The sequence below is a fragment of the Rhododendron vialii genome, chromosome 4a, assembly GCF_030253575.1.
Source record: "Rhododendron vialii isolate Sample 1 chromosome 4a, ASM3025357v1".
NCBI lineage: Eukaryota > Viridiplantae > Streptophyta > Magnoliopsida > Ericales > Ericaceae > Rhododendron > Rhododendron vialii.
Window position 1 is genome coordinate 3,069,514 of NC_080560.1, and position 10,558 is coordinate 3,080,071.

General features: G+C 37.3%; 1 protein-coding gene across 2 annotated transcripts; it reads left to right on the forward strand.

Moving 5' to 3' along the window:
- The first annotated feature begins 1,224 nt into the window (after positions 1 to 1,224).
- On the forward strand, positions 1,225 to 5,751 carry LOC131323313 (uncharacterized). Of its 2 annotated transcripts, XM_058355033.1 has the most exons (3): positions 1,519 to 1,868; positions 5,155 to 5,192; positions 5,223 to 5,751. In XM_058355033.1, exons 1-3 carry the CDS (start codon positions 1,613 to 1,615, stop codon positions 5,529 to 5,531), a joined length of 603 nt encoding a protein of 200 aa, XP_058211016.1. In that variant the 5' UTR covers positions 1,519 to 1,612; the 3' UTR covers positions 5,532 to 5,751. The 2 variants fall into 2 exon arrangements, with proteins under 2 accessions (XP_058211015.1, XP_058211016.1); XM_058355032.1 differs by having other exon boundaries at positions 1,225 to 1,868; positions 5,155 to 5,751.
- Positions 5,752 to 10,558: the final 4,807 nt, after the last annotated feature.

The window sequence follows — 10,558 nt, forward strand, 5'->3', positions numbered from 1 at the left end:
CGGGTTTAAAACGCCCCAAAATTTAAAGGGATAAAAAAATACATTTTTAAATTTGAATCGTCCAAAACACTTTTAGACAGCCTGAATGCACTAAGGGCTTGTTTGGATGCCACACTATGAAGGGGTATTGTCCAATCCCTCTTCTAATCCATGGGGCCGGTTCTAAGGCGTGGTTTGGGAAGACAAAAATCGGGAGATTTGATAATACCCTCTCCTCCATAACCCCCCTAATACCCCCTGAGGGGGCCTTACATATGGTTATATTTTGAATTAGCATTGTGGAATCCCCCCTCCTAATACCCTCCTCTTTTCCATTTCAACTACAAAACAATTTATCCCTCATTCAAATCAAATATTATTTAATCTCCGTCACATTAATATGGGCCCATATTTCTTACATAATACCCCCTACTATTCAATCTCCCTTCTTACAAAATACCTCCAAATCTAATCCCACATCCAATCGAGCCTTAAATAAACTGTACCAGTCTGAAGCCAAATTTACTGGATCCAATCCTGAATTTATGGTAGACTGGTGGTAGCATAGTTGTGAATACTGTTTCGTACCGGTTGATACCGGCCGATACGTACCGATTTGGAGAGAAAACAGTACTCCAACCATACAATACCGTTCCAGCCTCAATACCGGTCGGTACCGGAAATTCCGGACAATACCGGGCGAGATGGTGGTACCGAAAATTTCGAGCAGTATTTTGCTAATCTTTTCTCAGTGAGAAATTCTCACACATCACACGCAATGATAGAGAGAGAGATTGAGAGAGAATCAAGAGATACAGAGAGAGAGAGAGAGAGAGAGAGAGAGAGAGAGAGAGAGAGAGAGAGAGAGAGACCAGAATGATCGGAGCAAGAGGCGGCTGGAAGAAGAAGAAGAAGAAGGCGGTGGCAGTAGACGGAGTCGGAGAAGACAAGGGGTTGCAGAGGATTTGCTAGGCGGCACGGGTAATGACAGAAAAGTGGATTTTGGTGTTGTGAATGAAAGAAGAGAGTGGGTTTTGTTGTTGTATGTGTAATCATTTTTTTAAATTCCAATTACGTATACTATATATATACTTATGTCAGTATATTTTATAATTTCCAATTACATGTATATATACGCTCACTTTTCCATCACTTCTTCATTACGTTTTTTTTTTAAATTTCGGGGAATAACAGTTCTTATAACAAATAATATGGATAACTTTAAATGTTTTACAAAAAAAAAAAGGTTAAAACATTTGTATTCTAAAATGAAATTATTATCTAAAAATTAATGGTAAATATCAACTTATTCTAATTAATACTATGAATTAAACCAATTTTGAGCGTTAAAAAATCAATTTATAATTATACATTGGTAATTGCACTAAATTTGAAAAAGTACCGATATTTGACTTGTACCGGTACGTATCATATCTGTAAGAAAATCGATACTCTTGCTTGTACGGTACGCAGAACTTTGGGCGGTAGTGGAGAACCTTTTGCTTCTCCACATCGATGCTCCTTCAGTGCGTTGGTTACTTTACTCTTTAGAGAGAGAAGCCCGGTAGAAAACCCGAAAAGGAGGGAGAGAGAGAGGGGAGGGAGAGGGAGAGGGAGGGAGAGAGAGAGAGATATGGGAATACGGGATTTCATCAGCTCAACCACCGACAAACTGAGCTCGCCGGTGACGGCCGCTTGCCGGAGCTCTTACAATATCAGTCGGGGCGCCGTCACCACAGTTAATAGCGTCGTTATGGAAAACGTCGTTCCGACTGTGAATTATTACGTGTCCGATGAAGAAGGCCGGGCAGTGATCGGCCGATTCGCTACTAGCTTCGTCAAAAACACCGCCGTCTATGGCGCACAAGAGTGTCTCAAGTGGGCTACTGGTCTGATACATTTCCTTTCCTCTCCCTTTATGTTCTTTCTTGAAAATTCCTCTCCCTATATCTATGCGTGTAAAATATGCTTGTTTAACAATATAGCATGATCAGTTACTTACCCAAAAATAAAAAAATAAAAAATTACAGCATGATCAATTACGTGGTTCTGGGATCAGTTGCGTTTCCTAATGAACGCGCTTACTTGTTTGGTTTTCAAAAAAAAGATTGCAAATCGAGAGCTGCTATTCCCCCCTCCCCTGACACATACCCCTCCCGGCCCCACCACCCCTTTTCCGGAATTACCCCGCCCCTTTCTCTCTCTCTCTCTTTCTTCCTTTTCTTCTTTCTTTCTTTACAGTTTCTTTCTTTCTTTTCCTTTTCTTTCCAGTTTTTTTTTTTTTTCATTTTATTTCTTTTTCTTTCTTTCTAGTTTGAATTTTTTTTTCTCTTTAATAATAGGTTCAAGTCTAATTCTAGGCTTTGTAAAGTAATTAAGAAAAAAAAAGTGTTTCAATTGATCATGTTTATACGACTGTTTTTTTTTTCTTTTTTTGTCCTTTATAGATTAAAAAATATAGTTACGAAAATAAGTATTTCAATTTTCAATCCGTTTGAATCAGTGCAAAGATGCTATTTTTTCTGATCATTTCATCCTAAATGGTCGTAATAAATTTTTGGTTCCAAAGCCTTTCAATGGACATCCTAAGAGAGTCTTAGAACTAAAAAATAAGTCTTAGGGTGTTTTGTTGAAAGGCCTTAAAAAGATATGAGTAATTAAATAAAGAAATAAATTAAAATAATATGATCAGAATAAAAAAATCTTCACACCCGTTCAAACGCATTAAAAATTGAAGCACTTAATTTTTTAACCATATTTTTTAATATATATAAACGGTCTAAAAAAATTAAGTGCTTAAATTTTCGCTTAATTTTTTAACCATATTTTTTAATATATATAAACGGTCTAAAAAAATTAAGTGCTTAAATTTTCGCTCCGTTTGAATGGGTGCAAAGATCTTGTCAATATAATCAGAATAACAAGATCTTTGCACCGATTCAAACGGAGGGAAATTTGAGCATTTAATTTTTTGACCGTTTATATATTAAAAAATTAAGTACTTTAATTTTTAATGCGTTTGAATAGGTGTGAAGATCTTTTTATTTTGATCATATTATTCTAAAGAGACATAATCAAATTTTGTCTCTAAGGCTCTCATAATTACGTTTCTGCTCCATAGGATTGTAAATTGATGGTGAGAATTTCTTTTTAACCCAAACGAAAAACCCAAACGTCGCCGTTTGGGGCTAGCAGAGCCCAGACCAATTAAAATGGCGGAGAGAGGTAATTAAAAGGGCTAAGGGAGGGTAAAAGAGGAAAAAGGATGTGGGACCGGGAGGGGTGTGTGTCAGGGGGGGTGGGAAAAGCAATTTACTTGCAAATCACCTACATTATTCTTTTAGTGATCAATTCAAATCCGGCGTGAAAAGCTTTCGAATCCAAATTCGTTGTTGAGATCTATATGTAGGGTGTAGTCACAATAGGTGTGCGTAAGCAAGCTGGTCCTGATGCGAGAGTTATAAAAAAAGTTCGGAAAAGACAGTCTTTCAGTGCCTTCAGCGTTGTCTTACATAAAGGGAATTGATTTTCGCGCTCCAAAATTTACTGCAGGCGCTCCACCTTTTTGTTTTTATACTGTGATATTGCAACATCAGTGTATATTTTGTTTTTACACTGTGCATGGCAACATCATAGTATAAAAACAAAAAGGTGGAGCGCCTGCAGTAAATCTTGGAGCGCGAATATCAATTTCCTACATAAACTTTCTCCAATTTTTGTCTCCATTTTCATACTTTCAACTATTCTCGTTGTTGAGATGAACATGTGATATAAAAATTTTATGAAGAAAATTTGAAAACAGTAACTAAAAGTTACATAATACCGAATGTCGGCTCCCTTCCGGAAAGGTAAATAAGTACTTATTTTTTAAGAAGGCAATTTCAAGCTCAAAAATTATGTGCTTACGCAAATAATTTTTCTATCAATATAGATCTTATTTGATAGATCTCATTGAGATCTTTAATACGGTGTAAGAAAATTTGAAAAATTATTTTTCATTTACATTATTTTTGAGTTTGAAAATATAAAATAAGTACTTATTTTTTAAGAAGGTGTTCTGGAACGGGGCCTAACAAAAATTAATTTTGTCCAAAGTCTATATCTGATACTATTCTCATTGAGTATTTATGCCAATTCACTTTGTTTGAAATCCATTTCTATCCAAACGGAGCCTGATTGACCGATGTCCCTCTTCGATTTCAATGAGTAGAGGACATTAGCTACAAGTGAATTGCCTCTAAGAAGTGGCACGAGGTAGCATTTTTGTAGGGTATGGAAGGAATCTATTCATTGCGATGTTACTCTTGATGTGGATGGCTGGTTAGAAATTCTGTTTTTGTAATGTTACTTCAGTTAAAAGGACCTTAGGATTTAAATTTCAGAGTTTCTTTTCATTTAGGTCGGATAACTTTGGTCTAGACTAGATAGTAGGGGCTGCTATTTCAGCGGTAAAAGTTTTTTAGAGCCGCCACTTTGTGCATCTCGATCTCCGGTCCTCTTCCACCCATATCCTTATTGAATGGAGATTACATAGGTACTGTTATTGTTGCAACTCTGGCATATACTGGTGCTGATTTGCGATCAACTTTTTTTATGCATTCTCTCCCCTTTCCTGGTGTTCAAGTGTTGACTATGGAATCCAATTGAAGGCATGAACGTGCCTTTAAGTTTCTTGGTTTCCATTGAGACTCCAAATTTTCTCTTCACTTCTTGCCCTCTGCTTTATGGCTACCGCAGTTGAAGTTTAGATGCAGAAGTGGAATTACTTCTCTTACAGCAAATGGGCGGTAACTGGTAACTATTTTGATGTTTTTTCCCTTTAGATGCACATTTTCTGTTTGTGATTTATTCGACTGTATCATCGCTAACTATACCCACTGTTGTGCAATTTCGCAACTCGGGCACTGACTTCATATTTTACCTGGAGTGTGAATTTTCTAAATCGATGTTTCCTTAGTTACTTGTTGCGGACTTGTGAGCTGATTTGTGTTTTCATGCATCGGCGGATTGTTTGAAATTGTGGACTTCTCTTTCACATTAGTTTGTTACCTCCACTTATTGATTGTCCAGACTTCGGAGCTCCAAAATTGTTAGGTTCACATATGAATCATTTTCTGGTGCTGAGCTGGAATTTATCTGGGAAGCCAAAGTTTACCTCTTTAACTGTATATGTAGGTCCTGTTTACAATATTGCTTCACGATCCCTTTGTGATGTGAAAGCTGAGGATTATAAAGAACTGAAGATGAAAACTGACCATTATAAAGATGAAGTGCAGAAATTGCAAGATCTGGTCAATAGACTAGAGAGAAAATTGAGTGGTGGTGAGAATGTCCAAGACGATGTTAAATTCAAGAGAGAATCCAGTGTTGGTAAGAATTACCATGCCGATCTCAAATTCGAATCTCGAGTTGTGCCGTGCTTGAATTCAAATGCACACCTGGAACCAGAAGATGTGATCAGAATCTTTACGATGAAGGAATTTATTAGCGGTAGATTTATGTTTGATAATCTGGTGGTCCCTGGGGTGAAGAAATCAAGTAAAGACCCATAAATATTTGAAAGTGGTACGGAAGTATCAGGTGTGAGCAACTGATAAAGTTGTATGATGATGATTGATGGAAGTATTGTTTGGTTGTTGTTTGTGGTATGTGCGAGATTAATTGTGTTTCGGTCCGATTAATCTTGTAGGACATCGTGTATTTTGTTGTCATTCAACTACGGTTCCATCTTATCAATTGGGAATGCAGTGCTATAGTTCCTGTTCTCAGAAATAATTTGTGCTTTCAGTTTCCAAATACCTCTCGTCACAGGATAGGACAATGTTTGGTGGTTGTATGGTTGCTGACAAGAAATTGAACTTTGTCAATGAGATATGTGGTATTCTGGTGGATAGGGTGAGCATTGAAAGTTAAGTAAATACTACTATATTTTTTTTGCCTAGATTGTTATAGCGTGTTGTCTCAAATTCAACTCGGATTATGAGTACGAACTCTTTGTAACGTATCGAGGTCCTCTCAAGTTTCAACGCAGGAAGGGAGTTTCCATATCTCAATCGAACCCCAAGAATCAGCCTTGAAAGAGTTTGATTCAGTTTAAGCAGAGAATTTCAAGCTACAGCTACTCTTTCATTTGGATGGATGAGAGATTTACAGTTTCTGCAGCTATGCTTCAATGTTCAAACACTTCAAACAGTTCCTGAGGAACTAAAAGGTGATAGCTATTATTCTATTAACATTAGCTAAAAACACCTCCCAACTTCTGAATAACCAGTTTTTTTCAGTTCATATAAGCCCATTATCGGGTCACGCAGAAGCTACAACGAACATTTGGGAGCAAACTCGCCAAAAGTAACAATTATAAGGACTCGCCTTTACTTGTCCCTTTACTTGTACTCTCTAAACATGACCTAGTCCACAAACAGTTTACTTGTTGGGTGTTGCAATACCATCTGACATCCACTTTTAGTGTACCGTTTGCTAAACTGAATGCTCTAACGCCAAGTCTTAAGCAACTGCAACCAGGGATGGATGGAGAGGCGGATGAGCAAGAGCAATTGCCTGCTTCAAGTTTAAAAACAAAAGCCTATTCAAGGATTTGGTCAGAATATTGAGAATTATGTGGGTTTGCCTCCCAAGTTTAATACATTCGTAGCACATTATCCTATCGTCGGTGCAAGTTGCCCACTTAATAGTATAGAATCTTGCGTCCATCGTTACTGCAAGAGCCTTTTGATTTTCCATTTTCCACCTTTCTTTCAAAAATCATTCTCACCCAGTGACTTGAAATTTTTTACAAATTAAACAAACACAACTTTGTGTTGTGACCATATATGAAAAAGTATCAGATAATCATACAGAGGATCAGTACAGGAGTACCATCAAAATGTTTGAAACTGTTCTTGCCAGAGAATGGAGTGTCTTTAATGCTCTTCTCTTGGCCAGAAACTCCTCAATTTCTCTTGTACTGCTTTGGGCACATTCTGCAGAAACTGAGAGTGCAAAGGACACACAAGCCACAATAGCTGCAAGAAGACGGCTCAAGAGAACATGGCTGCTAGGTAAAAGTGAGAAGAAAGAACGAATATAAAGAGAATGACAACAGGATCACTCAAATTGTAAACATCGGTATGGAAGTAATTTAGCAGAATGTGTTATGACGAAGGAATTTAGCAGAAGATAATATGTTTGACGATCCGGTGGCCGGTCCCGGGGGTTACGAAATCAAGAAAAGAACTGTAAACATCGGTATGGAAGTATCATATTCGACTTGGATGATTAGTACGAACTCTCTGTTACATATCAAGATCCTCCTCTTACGTGAAGGTTTTTATGCCGCAAAGTGAGATTGTATCGAATGGTGATAGTTGATGGATTGATAATATCACATCTCTATCACACTGCGTAATAGCAGATGTTCGTATCGAAAAACATGCCAGAACGTAATATAAACCATCCGCCCTACGGGTGGGGAGTAAATGTAATATACACAGAGCGTCATATTTATATTTTGGGGAAATTACAGTAAGCCCCCTCCAACTATACTTCGGTAACGAGTTACCCCCTTCATCGTTTAACTCGGACACTTAACTCCCTTCATCTTTTATCGTGTGACACTTAACCACCATCCGTTAGTCAAGAATACATACAACGGTACACTCTCTCTCTCTCTCTCTCTCTCTCTCTCTCTCTCTCTGCCCCTCCCAATGGTACTCTCTCTCTCTCTTTTCTATGAAATCTCTCTCTCTCTGCCCCTTCCAACGGTACTCTCTCCCTCTCTCTTTTTCTTTGAAATCTCTGTCTGTCTGTCTGTCTCTCTCTCTCTCTCTCTCTGTGATGGAAGGTAGCACTTGGTCTCATTGTATTTATGGTTGCAGACAAAATTTGGTTGTGAACTTTTCATCTAGGTCGACCCACCAAAATCTGAGAGCACTCAGTCCAACACAAAGAGCACCCAGAATTTACAGATCCGCAAGTCAGAGTTGCAGAGAAAGGTTGATGAATTGGAAAGTAGAGTGGAAGTATTGGAAGTAATGAAAGAACAAATGCATAAAGAAGTTCAACAAATGCAGAAAAAAAATTTGGGCAAATGCAGAAGGAAGTCCTATGTTTGAAGAAGGAATCGTGGTGGAAGAAAATAGGTTTCCTTTTGATTGTTCTCTTTTTTTTTATCCCACATGTACAAGAAAATGGAGATTGAAAAGTACCCAGCTTTGGCTTCGGTACAATATGAATGAGTATTGGTTGATTAATGTAGTGCATTTCAATAAAGATTACAACCCAGAAACAAAGTACTAAAAATGGTAGTTGTTACCCAAAAAGACAACCTACTTTTTTTAATTGTTTCGTGCATCGAACGGACACAACGCTAGAATGGATTAGTTTTGCACGTATATAGAATGGGTTGAACGCTAGTATGGAATTTGCTGGTAGGAACTACAGTGGGAACTAGTCGTTGGAGGTCATTTTACATTGGCCGGATTGACAGAGTGGACGACCGGGTGGTCGACTGGTTTTATCATCAGGGCATCATCTTATTTAGGGTTGAAAGAGGGTAAATTGGTAATTTTAGCAATTCCGTTAATGGCATCTTCCATTTTGCGCGAGATAAAAGATGAAGGGGGTTGAGTGTCCGAGTTAAACGATGAAGGGGGCAACTCGTTACCGAGGTATAGTTGGAGGGGGCTTAATGTAATTTCCCCTTATATTTTTTGAGACGTTTTCCTATTTGAGCTATTTAGGGCGCCGCTATTCGCAGCCCTTTATTTTCTCTCATAGCTCACTACATTTCGGTAAATGGTTGTTGAAAATTATAAATAACATTTCGGTAAATTGCTGTTGAAAACAAGATTATATTTCGGTAACTACATGTCGAAAATATGTTCAATTTTCGGTAAACAACTGCCGAACATACATTTTCGGTAAATATCTGTTGAAAAAAATATTATATTTCGGTAATTGGATGCTGAAAATATATCTCAATTTCGGTAACTAATTGTCAAGTATAATTGAAATTTTTTAACGAATTATAAAAAAAAATAGAGAGCTGCGAATAGCGGCACCCGCTATTTAAACCCAGAACAATTCTTTCTAGCAGCAGTTTCTCTTTACATTCGTTTGAACAAATTAATGTAAAACCTAAACAACCTCATCTTCAACCTTGTTATTCTTTTTGTACCACTAACTCATCAGCGATGTGACAAATCTTGGCAAAATCTTGAGAGAATCATGAGTATAAATGACAAATCTTGAGAGTATAAATAACAAAGCAACAAATACCGTCTGAAAATCTAAAAACTTCAAAAAGCTCTATCAGTATTTCAAGTTTTATTTATATATATATATTTTTCACGTTATGTGCTAATTTTCACAGTTGGTTTTGTGTCACGTTATGTGCTAATTTTCACAGTTGGTTTTGTGCTTGCAGTGAAGCAATCAATTCAAAAAGTCTAAGTCGCATTTTTACCCCAACGCATTCAGAAAACATACCTATTGATATCCGTTGAAGCTGATTTTTTACAAAGTCTCATACACAATTATTTTAAAATTTATTGGTATTTTTTTTGTAGAGCCTAGTATAGACCCCACACGGCGTGCAGTGAACCATGCGGTGGTCCTAGCTTGCCAACTGTTCTAGATACAAAAAGTCTAGGGGGAATTGCATTTCAGCGGAGAGAGGGGCAAAAAATGCCCAACTCATGGACCACTTTTTTGGAATTGTTCAGTCATGGGACGGAAAACAATAATTCCCAAGACATGAAATTGAAAGCCAAAAATACCCCTCCCTCCTGTCATGAATCAGGAGCAATTTAGGATTATACACGGGGCAATTTAGATTCATACATGGGACAACTTAGAGGGCAACTTGGGTTCATACACGGGGCAACTTAGATAGCAACTTAGGTTCATACATGGGGTAATTTAGATTCATACACGGGGCAACTTAGGCTCATACACGGGACAACTTAGAGGGCAATTTAGGCTCATATACGGGGCAACTTAGGCTTATACACGGGGCAACTTAGAGGACAATTTAGATTCATACACGAGGTAACTTAGAGGGCAACTTAGGTTCATACATGAGGCAATTTAGATTCATACACAAAGTAACTTAGAGGGCAACTTAGGTTCATACACAGGGCAACTTAGATTCATACATGGGGCAACTTAAATTAACACAGCTTGATAATTTCTTTCTTTATTTAATTACTTTTATTTTAGTTATTTAATTTCTATAAATACACCACATCTATATTAAAAAATATAATTCAAGAATTAAGTGTTTCAATTTTCAATTCAGTTGAACCGGGGCGAAAATCGTATTTTTTTGATCATTTTATTCTAAATGGTCATAATGAATTTTTTGTTGTAAGACCTTTCAACAAACACCCTAAGACTCATTATTTAGTTTCAAGGCTCTCTTAGGATGTCCATTGAAAGGCATTGGAGCCAAAAAAAATTATTACGACTGTTACCCAAATTATGCAACCTAGAGGGGGGGTGAATAGGATTGCTAGTAATAATTACCAATAAAAATTTATCTCTAACAATATATGCAAACAATAAGTATGCAATCAAAATA

Excerpts from the sequence above, each read along its gene's own strand:
- LOC131323313 (XM_058355032.1), top strand. The coding sequence starts at position 1,613 with ATGGGAATACGGGATTTCATCAGCTCAACCACCGACAAACTGAGCTCG. Across the intron at positions 1,869-5,154 it reads GTGTCTCAAGTGGGCTACTG|GTCCTGTTTACAATATTGCT; the intron begins GTCTGATACATT and ends CTGTATATGTAG.